At 44.5% G+C, this 23,474-nt stretch overlaps 1 protein-coding gene across 23 annotated transcripts in view; it reads left to right on the forward strand.

The window, feature by feature from the left end:
• KALRN (kalirin RhoGEF kinase) overlaps positions 1–23,474 on the forward strand; it is a 265,449-nt gene that overhangs the window by 227,000 nt on the left and 14,975 nt on the right. For 9 of the 23 annotated variants that reach the window (XM_075181185.1, XM_075181190.1, XM_075181191.1 and 6 more), the window contains 9 exons: positions 649–735; positions 4,621–4,713; positions 4,797–4,847; positions 5,340–5,417; positions 6,778–6,963; positions 9,979–10,150; positions 13,133–13,371; positions 14,313–14,560; positions 19,651–19,750. In XM_075181185.1, coding sequence (XP_075037286.1) covers positions 649–735; positions 4,621–4,713; positions 4,797–4,847; positions 5,340–5,417; positions 6,778–6,963; positions 9,979–10,150; positions 13,133–13,371; positions 14,313–14,560; positions 19,651–19,750 — 1,254 coding nt within the window. Of the gene's footprint in view, positions 1–648; positions 736–4,620; positions 4,714–4,796; positions 4,848–5,339; positions 5,418–6,777; positions 6,964–9,978; positions 10,151–13,132; positions 13,388–14,312; positions 19,381–19,650; positions 19,751–23,474 lie in introns of those variants that run through there. The other 14 variants (XR_012678337.1, XR_012678338.1, XR_012678340.1 and 11 more) reach the window with 14 other exon arrangements.

Raw genomic sequence — 23,474 nt, forward strand, 5'->3', positions numbered from 1 at the left:
ATGGTGTGTATGTGTGTGTAGTGTATTGTATACAGTGTAGGTGGGGTTATTCTACACATTCTATGGTGTGTATGTGTATGTGTGTGTACAGTGTATTGTATATAGTGTAGGTGGGGTTATTCCACACATTCTATGGTGTGTGTGTGTGTGTGTGTGTAGTGTATTGTATATAGTGTAGGTGGGGTTATTCTACACATTCTATGGTGTGTATGTGTGTGTACAGTGTATTGTATATAGTGTAGGTGGGGTTATTCTACACATTCTATGGTGTGTATGTGTATGTGTGTGTACAGTGTATTGTATATAGTGTAGGTGGGTTATTCTACACATTCTATGGTGTGTATGTGTGTGTAGTGTATTGTATACAGTGTAGGTGGGGTTATTCTACACATTCTATGGTGTGTATGTGTATGTGTGTGTACAGTGTATTGTATATAGTGTAGGTGGGGTTATTCCACACATTCTATGGTGTGTGTGTGTGTGTGTAGTGTATTGTATATAGTGTAGGTGGGGTTATTCTACACATTCTGTGGGGTGTGTGTGTAGTGTATTGTATACAGTGTATGTGACATACATTGGGAAGGGTATTTACAGAGCCAATGTAAAATTTTCTAATAATACTGATCATTATGTCCTGTTTTTGTCCAGGAGAGAAAATTACACATGTATGTTGTATACTGCCAAAATAAACCGCGTTCGGAGTACGTGGTCGCTGAGTATGACTCTTATTTTGAGGTAAGAAAGGCTGCTTAGTGGTTTGATAGCTCTAGAACCCACCTACCTTACTCCTCGTGTATCTAACACCACACGTATCTGACACCTCATCTACCTGACAGTTCCCCTATCTGACACCTCGTGTATCTAACACCACACGTATCTGACACCTCATCTACCTGACAGTTATCCTATCTGACACCTCGCGTATCTAGCACCACACGTATCTAACACCTCGGGCATCTAGCACCATATGTATCTGACACCTCGGCATCTAGCACCACACGTATCTAACACCACACGTATCTGACACCTCGCGTATCTAGCACCACACGTATCTAACACCTCGGCATCTAGCACCACACGTATCTAACACCTCGGGCATCTAGCACCATATGTATCTGACACCTTGTGTATCTAGCACCATATGTATCTGACACCTTGTGTATCTAGCACCATATGTATCTAACACCTCGTGTATCTAGCACCATACGTATCTAACACCTCGGCATCTAGCACCACACGTATCTAACACCTCGGGCATCTAGCACCATATGTATCTGACACCTTGTGTATCTAGCACCATATGTATCTGACACCTTGTGTATCTAGCACCATATGTATCTGACACCTCGTGTATCTAGCACCACACGTATCTAACACCTCGGCATCTAGCACCACATGTATCTAACACCTCGGGCATCTAGCACCACACGTATCTAACACCTCGGCATCTAGCACCATATGTATCTGACACCTCGGGCATCTAGCACCACACGTATCTAACACCTCGGGCATCTAGCACCACACGTATCTAACACCTCGGCATCTAGCACCACACGTATCTAACACCTCGGGCATCTAGCACCACACGTATCTAACACCTCGGCATCTAGCACCATATGTATCTGACACCTCGGGCATCTAGCACCACACGTATCTAACACCTCGGCATCTAGCACCACACGTATCTAACACCTCGCACATCTAGCACCATATGTATCTAACACCTCGGCATCTAGCACCATATGTATCTGACACCTTGTGTATCTAGCACCACACGTATCTGACACCTCGGCATCTAGCACCACACGTATCTAACACCTCGGCATCTAGCACCATATGTATCTGACACCTTGTGTATCTAGCACCACACGTATCTAACACCTCGCGCATCTAGCACCATATGTATCTGACACCTTGTGTATCTAGCACCACACGTATCTAACACCTCGGCATCTAGCACCATATGTATCTGACACCTTGTGTATCTAGCACCACACGTATCTAACACCTCGCGCATCTAGCACCATACGTATCTAACACCTCGGCATCTAGCACCACACGTATCTAACACCTCGGGCATCTAGCACCACACGTATCTAACACCTCGGCATCTAGCACCACACGTATCTAACACCTCGGCATCTAGCACCACACGTATCTAACACCTCGGCATCTAGCACCATATGTATCTGACACCTTGTGTATCTAGCACCACACGTATCTAACACCTCGCGCATCTAGCACCATATGTATCTGACACCTTGTGTATCTAGCACCACACGTATCTAACACCTCGGGCATCTAGCACCACACGTATCTAACACCTTGTGTATCTAGCACCACACGTATCTAACACCTCGGGCATCTAGCACCATATGTATCTGACACCTTGTGTATCTAGCACCACACGTATCTAACACCTCGCGCATCTAGCACCATACGTATCTAACACCTCGGCATCTAGCACCACACGTATCTAACACCTCGGGCATCTAGCACCACACGTATCTAACACCTCGGCATCTAGCACCACACGTATCTAACACCTCGGCATCTAGCACCATATGTATCTGACACCTTGTGTATCTAGCACCACACGTATCTAACACCTCGGGCATCTAGCACCATATGTATCTGACACCTTGTGTATCTAGCACCACACGTATCTAACACCTCGGCATCTAGCACCACACGTATCTAACACCTCGGGCATCTAGCACCATATGTATCTGACACCTTGTGTATCTAGCACCACACGTATCTAACACCTCGCGCATCTAGCACCATACGTATCTAACACCTCGTGTATCTAGCACCACATGTATCTAACACCTCGGGCATCTAGCACCATATGTATCTGACACCTTGTGTATCTAGCACCACACGTATCTAACACCTCGGCATCTAGCACCACACGTATCTAACACCTCGGGCATCTAGCACCACACGTATCTGACACCTTGTGTATCTAACACCACATGTATCTAACACCTCGCACATCTAGCACCATATGTATCTGACACCTCGTGTATCTAGCACCACACGTATCTAACACCTCGGCATCTAGCACCACATGTATCTAACACCTCGGGCATCTAGCACCACATGTATCTGACACCTCGCGTATCTAGCACCACACGTATCTAACACCTCGCGCATCTAGCACCATATGTATCTGACACCTCGTGTATCTAACACCACACGTATCTGACACCTCATCTACCTGACAGTTCCCCTATCTGACACCTCGCGTATCTAGCACCACACGTATCTAACACCTCGGGCATCTAGCACCACACGTATCTAACACCTCGGGCATCTAGCACCATATGTATCTGACACCTTGTGTATCTAGCACCATATGTATCTGACACCTCGTGTATCTAGCACCATATGTATCTGACGCCTCTCGTATCTAACACCACACGTATCTAACACCTCGGGCATCTAGCACCACACGTATCTGACGCCTCGTGTATCTAGCACCACATGTATCTGACGCCTCTCGTATCTAGCACCATATGTATCTAACACCTCGGGCATCTAGCACCACACGTATCTGACACCTCGCGTATCTAGCACCACACGTATCTGACACCTCGCGCATCTAGCACCATATGTATCTGACACCTTGTGTATCTAACACCACACGTATCTTACCAGATTTGTCTCTAGATCGTCAATGTAAAGATAATTGTCCTGTAATAATGCTGGATGTGTTGCCTGTTATGTCTGAATGTGATGTATTCTCCACATTAGGAGGGGATTTATCACCTAGTTTTTGACGTCTATTAGTCTTCACAATATCTTTTTATTGCCCCTTTTGTATTCTCTACTATATGAGTCCCGACCTCTTCTGTTCCAGGGATGTAAATTCTTAACGAGGACCAGCAAATAATTTTTTCCCATAATAATTTCGGATTTAACTTCCCTCTATCAGGTTAGAGATATTATACCCTGATAAATGAGTTTGGATGAAATACAATTACGTTACGGTAAAGTGTGTGGTTCTCATTATGAGATATTTATGCTGGATCTGCGCAGTTGTCTATGGACCTCTTAGGCTTCCTGATCTCACCGTCAGTCACGGACTAGAAGTCCTTCTAATGTATGGATCTTATTTATGCTGAAAGCAAGGGGGGGGGGGTTACACTCCACTGCGTTTTATGCTCCGTAGTGCTACTGTAAGGTGAACAAGCCGCCCATTAAAGTATAGGACTTGATCTCCACCAGCTCACAGCTAGTGTGATGTTGTCCCCTTTATCTCAGTTTAATCCTTTCACTCTGCAAACTGAAATCTTGTTGTTGCTTTGCTCCACAATATTAGCCTTTGCCTATCTCCTCCTGTCCATTGATATAGACGTCTGCTCCATATAACCAGGCACTTTGGCAGGAATCTGCGTGCGTCAGCGCAGATCGAGACTTGCGGCATCACCGGAGAGAAGTCTGCGCATCCCCTGTGCTAGTAACTGGCTCCTTCAGTCTCCCTAATAGATTTCAGAGGATCGTTCTGTGTTTTACAATTCTTTCTGTATTAATATCTGTAAGACGCTAGTGGGGAGGTGAACGCTGTGTACAGGGTGATCTTGGGATTAATATCTGATTCTGCTCATTCTGCAGGAATTGAAGCAGGAAGTTAACCAGAGATTCACACTCAATGACTTCCTCATTAAACCAATCCAACGGATAACCAAGTACCAGCTGCTCCTTAAGGTAACGGACACAAATTCCCTTAATATCTGGTGCCAGACTGACGCTGAGTGGGCGCCAATCTAACGCGTTTCTCTGTCTTACAGGACTTTCTGAAGTACAGTCAGAAGGCCGGTCTGGACTGCTCAGAAATTGAGGTTTGTATACATGTAACGTGTCGGACCAGGTGCTGTGTACGTTTCCTTCAGGAGGGAAGGGAGGGTCTCGCGTGCCGTGCTCTGGGTCCCACCAGACTGCACGGGTGGAGGAAGGGTCCCCATGCAGCGGCTGTCACTGAATTTGGGGCCGGTCATTTGCAGTCTGGAGGTTTTGTAGATTATTAACGCTTCAGCTGCCGTTACGTCAGCGCCATCAGTCAGTTCAGAACCTAATACCCCCGCATTTTCCCAATTTCAGTGGCAGCACCAGGAAAAAGTGCGTAGAAGCGGCCATTTATTGCAGAGGATTATTATGTGAGGGGGAAAATCCCAGTAAAGATGCATCTTCTGTTCTTACAAGTTACCCTCCATCCAGTGTTATCTGTCTAGAACCCATTAATCAGTATCCGCCATAAGACGTTGGTTATATAAGAGCAGCGCAGTATCTGTCAGTCTGTAATAACGTCATTCTTTTTGTGTTGTGTGCGACAGAAATCCGTGGAGTTAATGTGCCTTGTACCGAAACGCTGCAACGACATGATGAACTTGGGGAGACTTCAGGGATTCGAGGTGAGATCGATCTTCTCTAATCTGCAGATAATGCAAAGTTTAATATAATATTCTGAGAATGTACATTTAATATAATTATGTAATTAGCAAAATAAGACAAAGAGGTATGTGGGCGATGCTCACAGCCTGTAAACACGATGTGAAAGAGCTGGAACTTGACGGACGGGTTTTCATGCCGTGCCTGGAGGGATCCGCACTGATTGAAAGTCAATGTTTATTGTTAATCAGGCTGGGTGTGCACTAAAATATGTTTTATTATTGTGCAATGTCATTGCTGAAATATAACCATTGTATTATTATTATACATGACAATTATCTTCAGCTTTTATTTGAAGTGAGGTATTTTGGTTGTTGGATTTATTTCCTGGTTACGTCCAAATATTATTTGGTTGTTTTCATCTGCAAATATTGAAAGTGCTGTAGCTGTTGGAAGCCAAGTACAGTGCAGGGCTCCCCCTGCTGGTTAGAGCTAGGTATTTCCATCGCCACCAGTGCAGCAAACCATGTTCCTCAACTCTAATCCTTTTGATCTCCCAGCAGGTCATGTTTTCGGCATTTCCTTAACCATACTCGGACTCATTCTGTTTGCCTGGATTAGTAATTGTGCATAGAAGGAAATACGAAAACATGGCCAGTTGTGAGTACCTGAGGGCTGGAAGTAAGAGGCCCGTTGTACAGTTCAGGTTGTTACATCTTATAAAAGACTGTTACTTTATACTATACGTTTTAGGGGACAATGTTGTTTTATGGACTATGCTTCCTGCCAGGGCGTCTGCTGGAAGACTTGGAAACTAAAATGATCATAAAAGGAAGATAATTGTTGAGCCCTTTAAAAATGTTACATGACTGAGGCCCAGCTATGATGTCTGTATAGAGCATGAGGCTTGTATTGCAGTCAAAAGGAATAAGGTTAACAATAAACAATAATTAACATTAGAGATTTGTGTCACCAATCCCAGCTTAGGGTGTTCTGTTTAAACGATCATAAGCCAATAAAACCACGTTACAGAGGATTCCGGAGCGATCCCACAGTGACACTTTATGGATCTGAGACTTCTAAAACAACTTTACTACTAAGGGGTATATTTATATTTGAAAAAGTGGAGATGTTGCCTATAGCAATCAGATTCTAGCTGTCATTTTGTAGACTGTACTAAATAAATGATAACTAGAATCCGATTGGTTGCTATAGGCAACACCTCCACTTTTTCAAACCCGCAGTTTAGTAAATATACCCCTAAGTGTGAAACATGTTGATCACTTTTAGCACAATGTCCAATCACAGAATTCTGTATAGAAACGTGTTTATATCAGCAGGGACACTTTGTATCACCTCTTATCACACTGCGTTCTCCCCCAGGGAAAGCTGACCGCCCAGGGAAAACTTCTTCAGCAAGACACGTTCTATGTGACTGAGCAGGAATCAGGTCTCCAGTCTCGCCCTAAAGAGAGGCGAGTTTTCCTGTTTGAACAGATTGTTATTTTAAGTGAACTCCTCCGGAAAGGCTCCTCCACCCCGGGATACATGTTTAAAAGAGGCATTAAGGTGAGACATAAAAACATTTCCCAGTGCTTGCCCTTGGGCTATGGTTACCCTTCAGTGGTGGGTGGGCGGTGGGTCCCTTCCTGATGGGTGATGAGTGTCGTTACCCCCAAAGTTTCGCAGCATTGATCCTTTTTGGGAATTTCAGTTCAAATGGGAATTAATACATGGCAGCGTAGTCTTGTCCACAGCCAACAATGAATGTGTTTTGTGAGTTGTTAGACACCTTGACTGCTTGTGCATGTTGTGAGTCACTGTGGCTGCTTGTGAGTCACTGTGAATGCTTATGTGCGTTGTGAGTCACTGTGGCTGCTTATGTGCGTTGTGAGTCACTGTGGCTGCTTATGTGCGTTGTGAGTCACTGTGGCTGCTTATGTGCGTTGTGAGTCACTGTGGCTGCTTATGTGCGTTGTGAGTCACTGTGGCTGCTTATGTGCGTTGTGAGTCACTGTGGCTGCTTATGTGCGTTGTGAGTCACTGTGGCTGCTTATGTGCGTTGTGAGTCACTGTGGCTGCTTATGTGCGTTGTGAGTCACTGTGGCTGCTTATGTGCGTTGTGAGTCACTGTGGCTGCTTATGTGCGTTGTGAGTCACTGTGGCTTCTTATGCGCGTTGTGAGTCACTGTGGCTTCTTATGTGCGTTGTGAGTCACTGTGGCTGCTTGTGCGCGTTGTGAGTCACTGTGACTGCTTGTGTGCGTTGTGAGTCACTGTGACTGCTTGTGTACGTTGTGAGTCACTGTGGCTTCTTATGTGCGTTGAGTCACTGTGGCTGCTTGTGCGCGTTGTGAGACACTGTGGCTGCTTGTGCGCGTTGTGAGTCACTGTGACTGCTTGTGTGCGTTGTGAGTCACTGTGACTGCTTGTGTACGTTGTGAGTCACTGTGGCTTCTTATGTGCGTTGAGTCACTGTGGCTGCTTGTGCGCGTTGTGAGACACTGTGGCTGCTTGTGCGCGTTGTGAGTCACTGTGGCTGCTTGTGTGCGTTGAGTCACTGTGACTGCTTGTGTGCGTTGAGTCACTGTGACTGCTTGTGCGCGTTGTGAGACACTGTGGCTGCTTGTGCGCGTTGTGAGTCACTGTGATTGCTTGTGCGCGTTGTGAGACACTGTGGCTGCTTGTGCATGTTGTGAGTCACTGTGGCTGCTTGTGCGCGTTGTGAGTCACGTACAGCAGAGGGATCCATGATCCCTAACCTTGGGTGTAGGTGTACAGTCATGGACAAAAGTTTTGAGAATGACACAAATATAATTTTTCTCAAAATCTGCTGCCTCAGTTTTTATGATAGCAATTTGCATATACTCCAGAATGTCATGAAGAGTGATCAGATGAATTGCAATTAATTTCAAAGTCCCTCTTTGCCAAGACAATGAACTTTATCCCAAACACAACATTTCCACTGCATTTCAGCCCTGCCACAAAAGGACCAACTGACATCAGGTCAGTGATTCTCTTGTTAACACAGGTGAGAGTGTTGACGAGGACAAGGCTGGAGATCACTCTGTCATGCTGATTGAGTTAGAATAACAGACTGGAAGCTTTAAAGGGAGGGTGGTGCTTGAAATCATTGTTCTTCCTCTGTGAACCACAGTTATCTGCAAAGAAACACGTGCAGTTATCATTGCTTTGCACAAAAAGGGCTTCACAGGCAAGGATATTGCTGCTAGTAAGATTGCACATAAATCAACAATTTATCGGATCATCAAGAACTTGAAGAAGAGAGACTCAATAGTTGTGAAGAAGGCTTCAGGGCGACCAAGAACGTCCAGCAAGAGCTAGGACCGTTGCCTAAAGTTGATTCAGCTGCGGGATCGGGGCACCACCAGTGCAGAGCTTGCTCAGGAATGGCAGCAGGCAGGTGTGAGTGCATCTGCATGCACAGTAAGACAAAGACTTTTGGAGGATGGCATGGTGTCAAGAAGGCCAGCAAAGAATCCACTTCTCTCCAGGATAAACATCAGGGACAGACTGATATTTTACAAAAGGTACAGGGATTGGACTGCTGAGGACTGGGGTAAAGTCATTTTCTCTGATGAATCCCCTTTCAGATTGTTTGGGGCATCTGGAAAAATGCTTGACCGGAGAAGGAAAGGTGAGCGCTACCATCAGTCCTGTGTCATGCCAACAGTAAAGCATCCTGAGACCATTCATTTGTGGGGTTGCTTCTCAGCCAAGGGAGTGGGCTTACCCACAATTTTGCCTAAGAACACAGCCATGAATAAAGAATGGAACCAAAACATCCTCTAAGAGCAACTTCTCCCAACCATCCAAGAACAATTTGGTGATGAACAATGCCTTCTCCAGCATGATGGAGCACCTTGCCATAAGGCAAAAGTGATAACTAAGTGGCTCGGGGATCAAAACATCGAAATTTTGGGTTCATGGCCAGGAAACTCCCCAAACCTTAATCCCATTGAGAACTTGTGGTCAATCCTCAAGAGGCGGTGGACAAACAAAACACCACAAATTCTGACAAGCTCCACACATTGATTAGACAAGAATGGGCGGCCATCAGTCAGTATGTGGCCCAGAAGTTGATTGACAGCATGTCAGGGACGAACTGCAGAGGTCTTCAAAAAGAAGGGTCAACACTGCAAATATTGACTCTTTGCATAAACTTAATGTAATTGTCAATAAAAGCCTTTGCCACTTATGAAATGCTTGTAGTTTTACATCAGTATAACATAGCAACATCTGACAAAATGGTCTAAAAACACTGAAGCAGCAAACTTTGTGAAAACCAATACTTGTGTCATTCTCAATACTTTTGGCCATGACTGTATTCATAGTATGTACCAGAACCACAGTGTGTGTGAAGTGACCAGCGGACGGCCCTTCCCTAGGGTCAGCATGGATGATCAGCGGCATAAGGTCTTAGGATAACTATAGTCCAGTATTTCCCTATGATTACCAGCGGATGGGCCGTTCCTTGGGACTAGTTGGCAGTACCATTTTCTAGCGCACAGAGCTCTGACGACGTGTGGATGTTGCAATGATAATTTTCCTCCCTCTCTGACAGATGAATTACCTTGTCTTGGAAGAAAACATTGACAATGATCCCTGCAAATTTGGTCTGATGAGCAGAGACTCCTCGGATAGGGTCATTCTTCAGGCTGCCAATTCTGACATCAAACAGGCCTGGGTGCAGGATATCATCCAAGTCTTAGAGACCCAGAGAGACTTCCTCAATGGTGAGTTAGATGGTGGAAGACAGAGGAATGTCCAAGTGATGGGATGATGGTCAGACAGCTATAGAATGAATCATAGAATAAATAGGACTGACCATAGTATGGACTGTGGGATAAATGGGACTGAATATAGGAAGGGATAAATGAGACTGTCCATATGATGGACTATGGGATTTATGGACAGATAAGTCCACGTTTAGTCGCCCTTATAGATTTAACATAATTATTTTATTCAAGTTTATCTAACACCTAAATTTAGTGTATTTTTCATTTTTTATCTAACTGTAAGTTTCCAGCACCTTAGGTCACATTTTAGGTCCACGTTAGGTCACACATCGCTCTACTAATTCTACACCCCAGTAATGGTCATTATCTCCTCATTCGTACTGACCTATCCGGTGATTCCAGCAATGAGCGATCTAGTACAGGCGCTGTACATCGCTCATCTCTCTGCATGGTACGTAAATTTGTTGGGTCTACAGAACAGTGTTTCCACGTATCTCTTCTGTCTCCCCAAACACTGATCTCTGAAGCTTCATAACACATAATACTGAAACCAGCACTAAAATGTAGTATGAAATATTTATTTTATAAAGAGTTTTGCCAGGGAGGAATACATTGTTTCCTTTCAGGTATGTCCTGGGTACATTATATACAGTTCATATACTTGCTTACACATATGCTCGTAATATGACATAACAGCTATTTATCTTAGGGTCGGTGAAGATTTAACAGAATTTGGTAGATTATTCCAGATGTGTGTTTCCCAGTACACAAACGTAGAGCCACTGGATTGTTTATTACATTTAGGAACCACTAGCAGACTTCTGGAAGTAGGTCTAAGGTGATAAGTGCTGTGTGCGGCTGGGGTGAGACATCTGGATAGATAATTGAGAACACTCAGCCTGAACTCCAGAGACATCCGATCAGGGGCTGATGTCATGTTGTGATAGTGGGTACTGTTACTATATAAAACACAAATGGCAGATTATGATGTCATTTAAAGTGTAGAACCTCAAACACTTATCCCCATAGTCTATAATAAGCATTAGACTCTGTTTTATAAGAAAACTTGTTGCATGTTAGGGTGTCTACAAGATATGTGTGACTGAATATGTAGCTCAGATCATGGACACTTTAAAGTTTCGCCTGTGTCCGAATCACATGAATTGTTTCATCGCAGCTGGTTCTGAGCTGTCCGTTGTCCAAGCTAAGAGAAATCAGACTACAGAACATTATGACTGTCAGGATAGTATCATCTGCAGGATGTGGATAGGTCATTAATATCCATGATTAAACCACATTATATTGTGGGTCTACAGATTGGAAACCCAGTAAAAATAAGGGGGCTCAATAATTTATGCTAAATAACTCATTAGGGGTAGATTTATCAAACCTTCTAAAAAGTGAGTTTGTAGTCCATAGCAGCCAATCAGATTCTAGAATGTACTAGATAAATGATCGCTAAAATCTTAGTGGTTCCTATGGGTAACATCTCCACTTTTTCATTTTAGAAGGTTTGATAAATCTGCTCATTATGGTCTAATTATTTACATTTATATGTACTAAAGTTGGAATTATGGATTAATAAATGTTGCTTGTACGGACTGCATTATACAGTGATTACAGTTGATGTTTAAGTCTCTCTGGAGTTACCCTGTGATCTGTGTACTGCTCATCGGAGGTGGCTCCTATCAATCTGTATCCAGAGCCTCAGTGACAGTGATTTAACCCTGTGTTCTCTGGTTAACCCAGCATTTGAAGTGTTAACGTATTTCTTTCCACCTGTGTTATTACCCATCTTGTTAACTCTGTGCTTCTCTCCTCTCTCTGGCTGCGCCTGTCCCCCCACCTCCCAGTAAGTCCTGTTCTTCTCCTCTAAACACTGAATGTCTGACGTGTGGGTGTATAGTGGAGTTACTGTACATACTCACACCCATTGAGCGCACACTCACACTGAGAATTATTATTGTGGGTGTATAGCAGAGTACGCCTCTAGTTACTGTACATACACTCACTGAGCTCACACTCACTGAGGATTATTATTGTGGCTGTATAGCGGAGTACGCCTCTAGTTACTGTACATACACTCACTGAGCGCACACTCACACTGAGGATTATTATTGTGGGTGTATAGCAGAGTACGCCTCTAGTTACTGTACATACACTCACTGAGCTCACACTCACTGAGGATTATTATTGTGGGTGTATAGCGGAGTACGTCTCTAGTTACTGTACATACTCACACCCACTGAGCGCACACTCACACTGAGGATTATTATTGTGGGTGTATAGCAGAGTACGCCTCTAGTTACTGTACATACTCACACCCACTGAGCGCGCACTCACACTGAGGATTATTATTGTGGGTGTATAGCGGAACACACCTCTAGTTACTGTGCATACTCACACCCACTGAGCGCGCACTCACACTGAGGACTATTATTGTGGGTGTATAGCGGAGTACGCCTCTTGTGGGTGTATAGCGGAGTACGCCTCTAGTTACTGTACATACTCACACCCACTGAGATCACACTCACACTGAGGACTATTATTGTGGGTGTATAGCGGAGTACGCCTCTTGTGGGTGTATAGCGGAGTACGCCTCTAGTTACTGTACATACTCACACCCACTGAGCGCACACTCACACTGAGGACTATTATTGTGGGTGTACAGCGGAGTACACCTCTAGGTACTGTGCATACTCACACCCACTGAGATCACACTCACACTGAGGACTATTATTGTGGTATATATACCCATACAGGATAGTTTATACATTTTGGTACAATATTCCAGCGCTGCTAATAAAATGATATTTCAGGGCCTTTGAAGCTGAATTTTCTGCTCATAAAACAATTTAATTTCAGTAAAAAAACTAAAATAAATTTCCTGAGTCTGCCGTTACCTTATTGAACATGTTATTCATGGGTGAACATGTGGTTTTTTGGGTGACAGTGATTTCCTCTCTGTACCTCATCCAGCTCTGCAATCGCCGATAGAATATCAGCGGAAGGAAAGTAACGCAGCCATGAACAAGCCCCAGATAACCCGCGCTCCTACCCCCAGCAACCGACCTCTGTCCACCACACCCGTCAGCTCAGAGAAATATGTCAACCTCCCAACCCGGAACCAGTCATTACCGCAGAAGAAAATAACTACCTCCAACGGCAGTCCAGGGTATGAGCTGTACCAGCCTGCAGAAAAGTACGAGTCCAGCCAGGTAATCAATGTGTCAGGTAAACACCCTCAGCCTCCGTTACCCAGAATGCCGTTCACCATTGTATCTGTAAGAACAATACTGTAATATGTTGGTATCTTTGCAAAGCTTAACTATAATGTAAATGTAATGTTTAATGAAGCACACAGATAGCATGTAATCTATATATATATAAATTATATGGATCCTTACCTGGCTTGGGACCACCAGGCAGATTATCAGGAACTGAAGGGTCTAAAGCAAACTTACCTCTAAGTTTTACTATCTTTATTTCTGACTATATGAAGCCGTATTAGTCACATCATGTCCTGTTCCCTATCTGTGTGTTATATTCGCTGCGTGATGGAGCCGGACGTACAGTGGTGACTTACTATGAGATTTGGTGGAATCACATTGCCAGGAAATATTTCTATCCTCATGAAATGCTTCTTTTTTTAGAACCTTTATTTACCATTAAATGCTAAAGTACTGATATTCTGTATAATATATTCACAATGAGACACATTGTAACAAAGCACTTACCATGAAGTTCTAAATCAACCGATTGGTGATAGAATATTTTCTCACTCATCCTTGTTAAACGTCACAATCTTACTGTTCCGTTTTTACGTTTCCATATTCCATATTGTCCTTGCCAGTTATAATACAATGAACCGTACTTCCTGTGGGACCTGCAGACTTATTATATTGGGGGCACTTGTTGTTACCCACAGCAACCAGTCATAGCGTGTTACTTTTCTATTACAGTTTACAAAATTGAACATTATTGGTTGCTGTGGGTTACAGTACATTCTTCTAGTGAACCAATTTCCACATTAGCTCCACAATACAGAGCTCATTACTTAATATTTAGCCCAGATTGTGGCCCTGATCCTTGCTGTAGGTACCAGGCCGTACTGGGCAGCTCAGATTATTAAGCACCTTGTCTCCCCCTGTCCTCGCAGAACGAGCTGGCCGGGTGTAACGGGACGGCCTCCATGACTGTGATCCAAGACTACTATGCACTGAAGGAGAACGAGATCTGCGTCTACCAGGGAGAGATTGTGCAAGTTTTAGCCATCAATCAGCAAAACATGTTCCTGGTCTACCGACCGTCCAACGACCACTCTCCGGCAGCGGAAGGCTGGATCCCAGGCTCCATTTTGGGGCAAATTACTAAACCTTCTGCTGAAAATAGCGACAGAAGCATCAAGTAAGTGCCACATTGGCTGCCCGGGAACAGTAAATGGATTTTGGGGATTTTCTGCTGATTTTTTTCACAGTGCTGTTGGAAGAAGCGTTGAATGTGGAGCGTCGCGGCGTTGGCCGTCGCCATGCGGATACTCGTTATTTTTTTATTTCCTTTTTTTTTTTTTTTGTTAATAATTGTACAGATTTTCAAACCTAGATGGTAAAGACGAGTTCTGTATTGATTCATCGTACAGAACGTGGAACAGACTGGACCGGACTTTGTGCCATGTTACAATTCTGTAAATTGGTGATAATTCTGCTCTCTGGACTGAGTCCATCTCCTCGAAGAGGAGACTTGTTATGTTGTCTGTGGCAATTTCTATGTACAGCCTGTCATTATTTTTATTTGGATTTTAATTTCTGTTATTTTAACCTATGTGTTCACGGTGAACTTGTAAAATATTTTCTTTGGCGAGACCCCCCCCTTACAGTACATTCCTGTATAAAGTATTTTGCACTATTTAAAAAAAGACAGAAAAGAGAGAAAAAAAAGCCCCACAGTCCTATTGATGACGTCAGATTGTGCAATATAATGCTAGTCACAATGTTTATCATTGTACCTGTATTGTAACAAATCATTTTAAATGTACTATTTTAAATATGTAAAATAAATTTTCACCAGGGTCTCGGCATGTTTTCATGAGGCATTCACCTTTTTATTTTTGGACTTTCATTTGTTAAATTTCTGGTTCAAACAAATAATTCTAAAATAAGGAGAAATATGTTGAAATGTGAATAATTCCGAGGATGTTGCGCATTGTGTGTGATCGAATTGTCAGCTCTTGTGCTCTAAGAACTGTGAGTTCTAGATATGCAGGACATGATCTACGACAGACATTATAAACATTTGGATCAGTTGTAATATAAATAAAGATTTAAATCTTTGTGCTAGAAAATGTCAGTTTTTGAAATACTAGTTCTGGTGCTATGAAGTATGTTGATAGTTTTGAACAGTGAATTTCTGCAATAAAACGTTTGGGCAGTCACCTCCCAGGCAGATCCCCCATTAGTAAAAAATTGTGAGCTGCTAATTCCTAATCATTCCTCTATCGGACAGATCTATAGGGATTTTCCTGCCATAAATTAGATGTTAAGTGATTTGCAAACACATAATGTAACATTTCTTATCTATTTATTTATATATATATATATCTGACATACATAAAGAGCTTCGGGTGACATCCACAAATATATGTTTTAACTTTTCATAGACTTAGCAAAAATCAAGATATTTGACATAAAGGTTTGATAATTGGATATATTTTCCTGGTCGCACCAAACATCCTTCCAGTAACCCTATTAATGAGCATGTCACAGGGAACCAGGAGTTGCTGGGTTAGATGGCGAGGTAAAAACAAAGTAATTAAAGCAGCACTCATTTTTACAGTGCAGTCAGAGCTCAGAGGGGCGTTTCAAAGCCTCTCTGCTCATTACATTATGTGACTGTGGTTGCCATGGTATTTTTCTGAACTATAATTTGCAGATATTATCTTATAATGGCTGCCACAGTGATGGAATTGATGCTTTAGCTGTTCTCATGTTGCAAATAATATATATTGTGGATGTTACATGATTAGATCCATTTTTTTGCTTTAGAGACTCTTTCATTTGTTTTAGAGGAAATTTTACCTGGCACCCCTCTCACTACGTAACATATGACATGTATGTGTTTGTGAATTAGATTTCATTTGTAAGTTTCCTGTAGAACGTTGGAATCAGAGGAGAAATGCGTTGTGCACAGTGTGTTTGCACTAAGCCCTGACATTTATATGTTTCTTCTGAGCCTGTTTTACACTGTGAATCCCGTGTAGTCCCAGCTTCTAAGTGTAATATGCAGATTAGGATGGAATGATGTGAGGAGGGGAGAAGATGTCATTAATCAGAGAAAGAGGAGCAACCGGGATGTGGAAGGGATGAGATGATGCGGTAGAGGGAGATGAAATGAGGAGAAGCAGGGAAATAGAGGAGGCTGTGGGTGATGTGGGGTGAAGAGAGGCTGCGGGTGACGTGGGATGAGGCGAGGCTGCGGGTGACTTGGGGTGAGGCTGCGGCTGACCGGAGGTGAGGAGAGGCTGCGGGTGACTTGGGGTGAGGCGAGGCTGCGGCTGACCCGAGGTGAGGCGAGGCTGCGGGTGACCTGGGATGAGGCGAGGCTGCGGCTGACCGGAGGTGAGGCGAGGCTGCGGGTGACCTGGGATGAGGCGAGGCTGTGGGTGACCTGGGGTGAGGCTGCAGGTGACCTGGGATGAGGCGAGGCTGTGAGTGACCTGGGGTGAGGCTGCGGGTGACCTGGGGTGAGGCGAGGCTGTGGGTGACCTGGGGTGAGGCTGCGGGTGACCTGGGGTGAGGCGAGGCTGTGGGTGACCTGGGGTGAGGCGAGGCTGTGGGTGACCTGGGGTGAGGCGAGGCTGTGGGTGACCTGGGGTGAGGCTGCGGGTGACCTGGGGTGAGGCGAGGCTGTGGGTGACCTGGGGTGAGGCGAGGCTGTGGGTGACCTGGGGTGAGGCTGTGGGTGACCTGGGGTGAGGCTGCGGGTGACCTGGGGTGAGGCGAGGCTGCGGGTGTCCTGGGGTGAGGCTGCAGGTGACCTGGGGTGAGGCTGTAGGTGACCTGGGGTGAGGCGAGGCTGTGGGTGACCTGGGGTGAGGCGAGGCTGTGGGTGACCTGGGGTGAGGCGAGGCTGCGGGTGACCCGAGATGATGCGAGGCTGTGAGTGACCTGGGGTGAGGCTGCAGGTGACCTGGGATGAGGCGAGGCTGTGAGTGACCTGGGGTGAGGCTGCGGGTGACCTGGGGTGAGGCTGCGGGTGACCTGGGGTGAGGCGAGGCTGTGGGTGACCTGGGGTGAGGCGAGGCTGTGGGTGACCTGGGGTGAGGCGAGGCTGTGGGTGACCTGGGGTGAGGCGAGGCTGTGGGTGACCTGGGGTGAGGCTGCGGGTGACCTGGGGTGAGGCTGCGGGTGACCTGGGGTGAGGCGAGGCTGCGGGTGTCCTGGGGTGAGGCTGCAGGTGACCTGGGGTGAGGCGAGGCTGTAGGTGACCTGGGGTGAGGCGAGGCTGTGGGTGACCTGGGGTGAGGCGAGGCTGTGGGTGACCTGGGGTGAGGCGAGGCTGCGGGTGACCCGAGATGATGCGAGGCTGTGAGTGACCTGGGGTGAGGCTGCAGGTGACCTAGGGTGAGGCGAGGCTGGGGATGCCCGAGGTGAGAAGAGGCTGCAGGTGACCCGAGGTGAGGAGAGACTGCAGGTGACCTGGGGTGAGGCTGCAGGTGACCTGGGGTGAGGAGAGGCTGCAGGTGACCTGGGGTGAGGCTGCAGGTGACCTTGGGTGAGGAGAGGCTGCAGGTGACCTGGGGTGGGAAGAGGCTGCGGGTGACCTGGGGTGAGGCTGCAGGTGACCTGGGGTGAGGCGAGGCTGTGGGTGACCTGGGGTGAGGCTGCAGGTGACCTGGGGTGAGGAGAGGCTGCAGGTGACCTGGGGTGAGGCTGCAGGTGACCTGGGGTGAGGAGAGGCTGCAGGTGACCTGGGGTGGGAAGAGGCTGCGGGTGACCTGGGGTGAGGCTGCAGGTGACCTGGGGTGAGGCGAGGCTGTGAGTGACCTGGGGTGAGGCGAGGCTGCGGGTGACCTGGGGTGAGGCTGCAGGTGACCTGGGGTGAGGCTGCAGGTGACCTGGGGTGAGGCGAGGCTGCGGGTGACCCGAGATGATGCGAGGCTGCGGGTGACCTGGGGTGAGGCTGCAGGTGACCTGGGGTGAGGCGAGGCTGGGGATGCCCGAGGTGAGAAGAGGCTGTGGGTGACCTGGGGTGAGGAGAGGCTGTGGGTGACCTGGGGTGAGGAGAGGCTGCGGGTGCCCGAGGTGATGCGAGGCTGCAGGTGACCTGGGGTGAGGAGAGGCTGCAGGTGACCTGGGGTGAGGCGAGGCTGCGGGTGCCCGAGGTGGGAAGAGGCTGCGGGTGACCTGGGGTAAAGGGGGGCTCTTTAATAGATCTGATATATATATATAACATATCACTTTGTACAAGGCTGATCCGTGTACAGATGCAGTCATGTGATTAGTATGTAAATATGACCGGCCTGCAGAACCTTTCTATATATAAACATATTCTTCTCGTAGTCATCGCCTGAAATCTTCCATCATTATAAATTTAATGAACATAATAATGTCATAAAAAAGTACAATTTCCCTTTGATCTGTAATGAAATTCACCGACCTCACCAGTACTAGGAAATATTGTCCAGTTAAATGGGATTAACTCTTACACTGCCTTATATATCTGACAGAATTCTATCTTTGTAGTTTTTTTAAATTCACAAACCTATTTTTATCTGCTAATTATTGCTGCTATATAGTTCTGTAAGTGGTGAGATGGCCGGGTCTAGTGCAGCACAAGAATGTATCTCATTATATTATACATTATATATACATTATAGCACCAGAGATACAACTACGCTGTGACATATAGTGAGCTGACAGACTCGAGCCCACCTCTGTCTGTCGGATTTACACCATTATCTGGACCATGACTTTATATCCGGAGAGATTTACTGTCCATTCCGACTGACGTAGATAGAGGCTGATTAGATAGAAATTCACCATCTTTTTGGCCCATACACACTGCGATTTCCATCCAGTTAGGTGTAGGATGGAGTGATGCAGAATCGTAGGTGCTTATTAAGTGTAACTTTGGTTAGACTGTTTACAGGTCATTTCTGATTGGTTGTTATGGATCTTGGCATATTTGTGCTTTTTGAGCCACTTTATCGAATAAAAACTGAAAACTGATCGATTGTGTAACTAAGCCTCGTTTTTATATGTGCTGCAGTTTTCTGAATTGACTTAGAAAACCTTTTCCTAAACTACAGAGGGAATTGCTGAATATAGATACATTGTATCCTTACAGATACAGCTGTGCTACACATAACCCTCTAACTTGCATGATGTGTGGTTGAAATGTTTCCAGAAGTTCTTTATTAGGATCCTGTGTGGACGGCGCCCTTTCTACGCTGACATTTAAGTTCTGCCATTTGATTGGTGCGTTTTTTGGTACAACAGGAAGTCATGTTCTTGGCACACGCTGCGCATGAGAAAACGAGAGGCGAAGGAGACAAACGGCCAGTGTAAAACCGCGGAGGGTCTGGGCAGCAAGGTGAAAGTGAGTAAGGAGCCGGACCCGGCGGGTCAATTCACCACATACCGCTCCTCCTGCGGGACGCAGGTTTTATGGCATTTCTGTTTTTCATTTCTGCAGGACTTTGCATGGCGCTCATGTGGCACTTTCTATTGTTATTTTATACCTTGCATATGACGCGAGCGCTCACTCCACTCTGCATGCTGAATGATGTGTCCTCTGGATTCTCTAAATGGCGCAGACCAAACAACTAAAAAGTCACAATACCGTGTTTGTGTGCTGAGTATCACTCATTAAATAGGACAGTGTGATAGTCGTAAAGACATTCGGGGGGTAGATCTACTAATGCTTCTAAACAGGTAAAGTGGAGGTGTTGCCCATAGCAACCAATAAGATTCTAGCTGTCTTTTATCTAGTACATTCTACATAATGATAGCTAGAATCTGATTGGCTGTTGTGGGCAACACCTCCACTTTTCCTGCATTAGTAGATCTACCCCTCGAATGGCACACAATGCTATGGTGCAGATGGAGAGACTATGCACAGTGGCAGCAGATGGAGAGGCTTCATATTCATCCTCATGGAGGGTGTAGACTAGCGTATGACAACACATTGACTAGTGGGACAAACTGTTTCTGTACGTTGTCCCGTGTACGACTGTCATGTTTTATGTCTTATGTTGTGACTGTCTCAGTTCATTATTTCTATCCCCAGTATGTCCTTCTTATGTCCATGTTGTCTCTGTCAATGTGCGGGGGACGTTCCCCCAGTAAGTATCTCCCAACTTTATGAAAAGTATAATAATTATACAATGGGGGGAATTCCTTCCCAAAACATAGCATTCAAATGTGAAATAACAGGTTATTGTTATGTAATATATATATATTATGGTGTTTACGTGTCCGTAACACTAATATGATACAAAGTGAAGTCTGTGTTGCGTGTTGGGAAGGCTGTCCCGTGATCTGCTCCATGCATGTGCTTCAGTGTGAGTGCAGCTGTGTAATGGATGCATGAAAAGCTGTTCTTACACGTCAGAGCTTTCCTGGTGTGTCGCCCATGTCATGCAGTGTTTCTTGTATGTTTCACGAGAGCCGTTTACTTCTATTGTAGCTTTCGGTCATGCATGTAAGTCTCTGCGATTGCTGCTCCCATCCTAAGCTATAGTCTGTCCCTGAATGATAATCTAGAGGAAGAACACGTTACTCAAACCTTTCAGCGATGAATTCTGTTATATTTCCAGAATAATTGACCATCCATTCATTCCAGTGACATAACCCATCCAGTGTTATATGTCAACCATTGATGTTTCAGATCCAGTCTTATAGTTGATCCACTCATATGTATGACCCAGTGATCTAACTGATCTATACCCCAAAATGTCTTAACTTAATGTATATGGCCAAGGTCTATATCCAACCCAAATTCCTCCCAATAATGTCCTGAACGTGTTCAGCCAAAGGTCCTTCATCCAAAGCTATATCTGACCACATAATGTCCTTGGCCAATTATATGTATATTTACCAATGTCCTGAGGTTAATAATCTATAAAATCTAACAACCGATGACCCATCACCCTGATAATGACCTCACCCCGACGTTGGTCTTTCTCAAAGATTCACCCAAACCACAGATGTCCAACAAAGCTATATTCCCAACCTAACATCCTATCTGACACCGCTGCATTCAACCTGGTGATGTCTGACTACACAAACTCTCAATCCAGTTATATAACGGACTCTGTAATGTGTTATAATTGGTATTTATATGAATGAGCAGGATAATTCCAGCTTCTGATGTATTCAACTCTGCAACTTTACCGTCCCCGTATATATGAGAGTTATACATATCTTCATTCAGGGACCTATCGACTCGTACCAGTCACATATAGAGTCCAGTAAAAATACAGGTCTATTGACCACCCAATAAATAATGGTCTGTAATATTCTTAGTGAATATTCATGTTCTATTAAAATGTCCGATGTGCTACACTCTATATCCAGCGCACTTATATAACAGATTAGTGATTTATCAATGCTGTATATACCTTTCACTCAACAGCTGAAACATTAAAATAGCAGCAACCTATAAGAATAATCAATATACAACTCTGATATTTCCAATCTGGCTTTTATAACAATATAATATTATGCATCACTCTGTCAGTAAGCATTGCCGGGTTCATACACAAACCTGCAGAAGTGAACTTAGAACAAAATCCTCATTAGTAACGTCTAATAAATCCCCCTAATACCATTCTACATCCAACGCCCTTGTTAAAACTCCTATACTGAAAAGCACAAAGGTGATTGCACAAATGGATGAGACTAAATTGAGATCCTGATTGAACATTTTTAATACAATCAGTCAATCTAAACACTTTGGGCCTGATTCATTAATGAACTTAAATTAAGAAGTTTCTTATTTAAGTCTCCTGGACAAAACCATGTTACAATGCAAGGGGTGAAAATTCGTTTTCTGTTTTGGACATAAGATAAATACTGACTGTTTTTTCATGTAACACACAAATACTTGATAGCTTATTTGTACACTGAAATTTAAAGTTGATATTTGTGTGCTACATGAAGAACAGTCAGTATTTAACTTATGTGCAAAACAGAAAACTAATTTTCACCCCTTGCATTGTAACATGGTTTTGTCCAGGAGACTTAAATAAGAAACTTCTTCATTTAAGTTCCTTAATGAATCAGGCCCGTTGACATCATTGTTATTCCGTGGTATTGTAGTGTAGACCCAATACACAAAAGCTGGGTGTAGGGTGTATGAATCTGACGCTTATTTGTTTAAATTGTACATTTCTTTGTTTTCTCAACTTTGTTTGTGAATACGGCTCATTGTCTAATTCTGTGTTCAGTGTTTTGTGTGTTCAGACAACAGGGGGATTGTCACGGTACAGACACATTACAGAATAAATCAGAGTGTCATATTACTAAGTAACACATAGTTATAAAATATATGTTCTATGTTACAGTGACTCACAATAACACGCATGTCCCCGTTGGTTGCACACAACATAGGCTGAAACAGTATTTATTAGAATGCAGCCATTCCATTCACTAGTGACCACATTGAGGCACGAGGTGTGAGGTGAATGTACAGTCGGGATGTCGGTTCAGTCCACTCTGTGCAGCTGACGGGTAAATGATACAGAGAGTTGAAATGACAAGGTCAGTTTGCAGGAAGATTGGTGGATGGAATATCCTCTCAGTAGAGCTATGAATGTAACAGAGGCTATTAATGTAATTATGTACAGATCAGGAATACATAGGAACATGGTGAAACATTGGTCATCTGTTCATATTGTTACTTGGAACAGGAATATAATACCAAGTCACTCATTAAACACAGTTCTCAGCCCTACAGCTGCCAGGGTTAGTAGTATAACTAGTGGACGATGGGAGTTATACCCATGGAGCAAGTCTCTCATTAAGATACACACACCCCATCGCTCCCCAAATACCGAACGTATCTATCCTTAGAAATGTTATATACTGGTTTCCTGATTCATACTCTACACATTCTAGGAAATGGCTTCAAATATTCTTAAGTAATAGATGTATATCTCCTCATTATTAAAGAGGAAGCCCCTGTAAACATCTCAGTGGGACTGTATCCACTTGGAATAGAACCTGTAAATATATAATACCAGGCTCATTAAACCAGCTATATTACATTGTATGGCCGTTAATTATCTAGTCAATACTCCAGCTATGAGTGTTAATAGAAG

This window comes from Mixophyes fleayi, chromosome 7 (assembly GCF_038048845.1).
Source record: "Mixophyes fleayi isolate aMixFle1 chromosome 7, aMixFle1.hap1, whole genome shotgun sequence".
Classification (NCBI taxonomy): Eukaryota; Metazoa; Chordata; class Amphibia; order Anura; family Limnodynastidae; genus Mixophyes; species Mixophyes fleayi.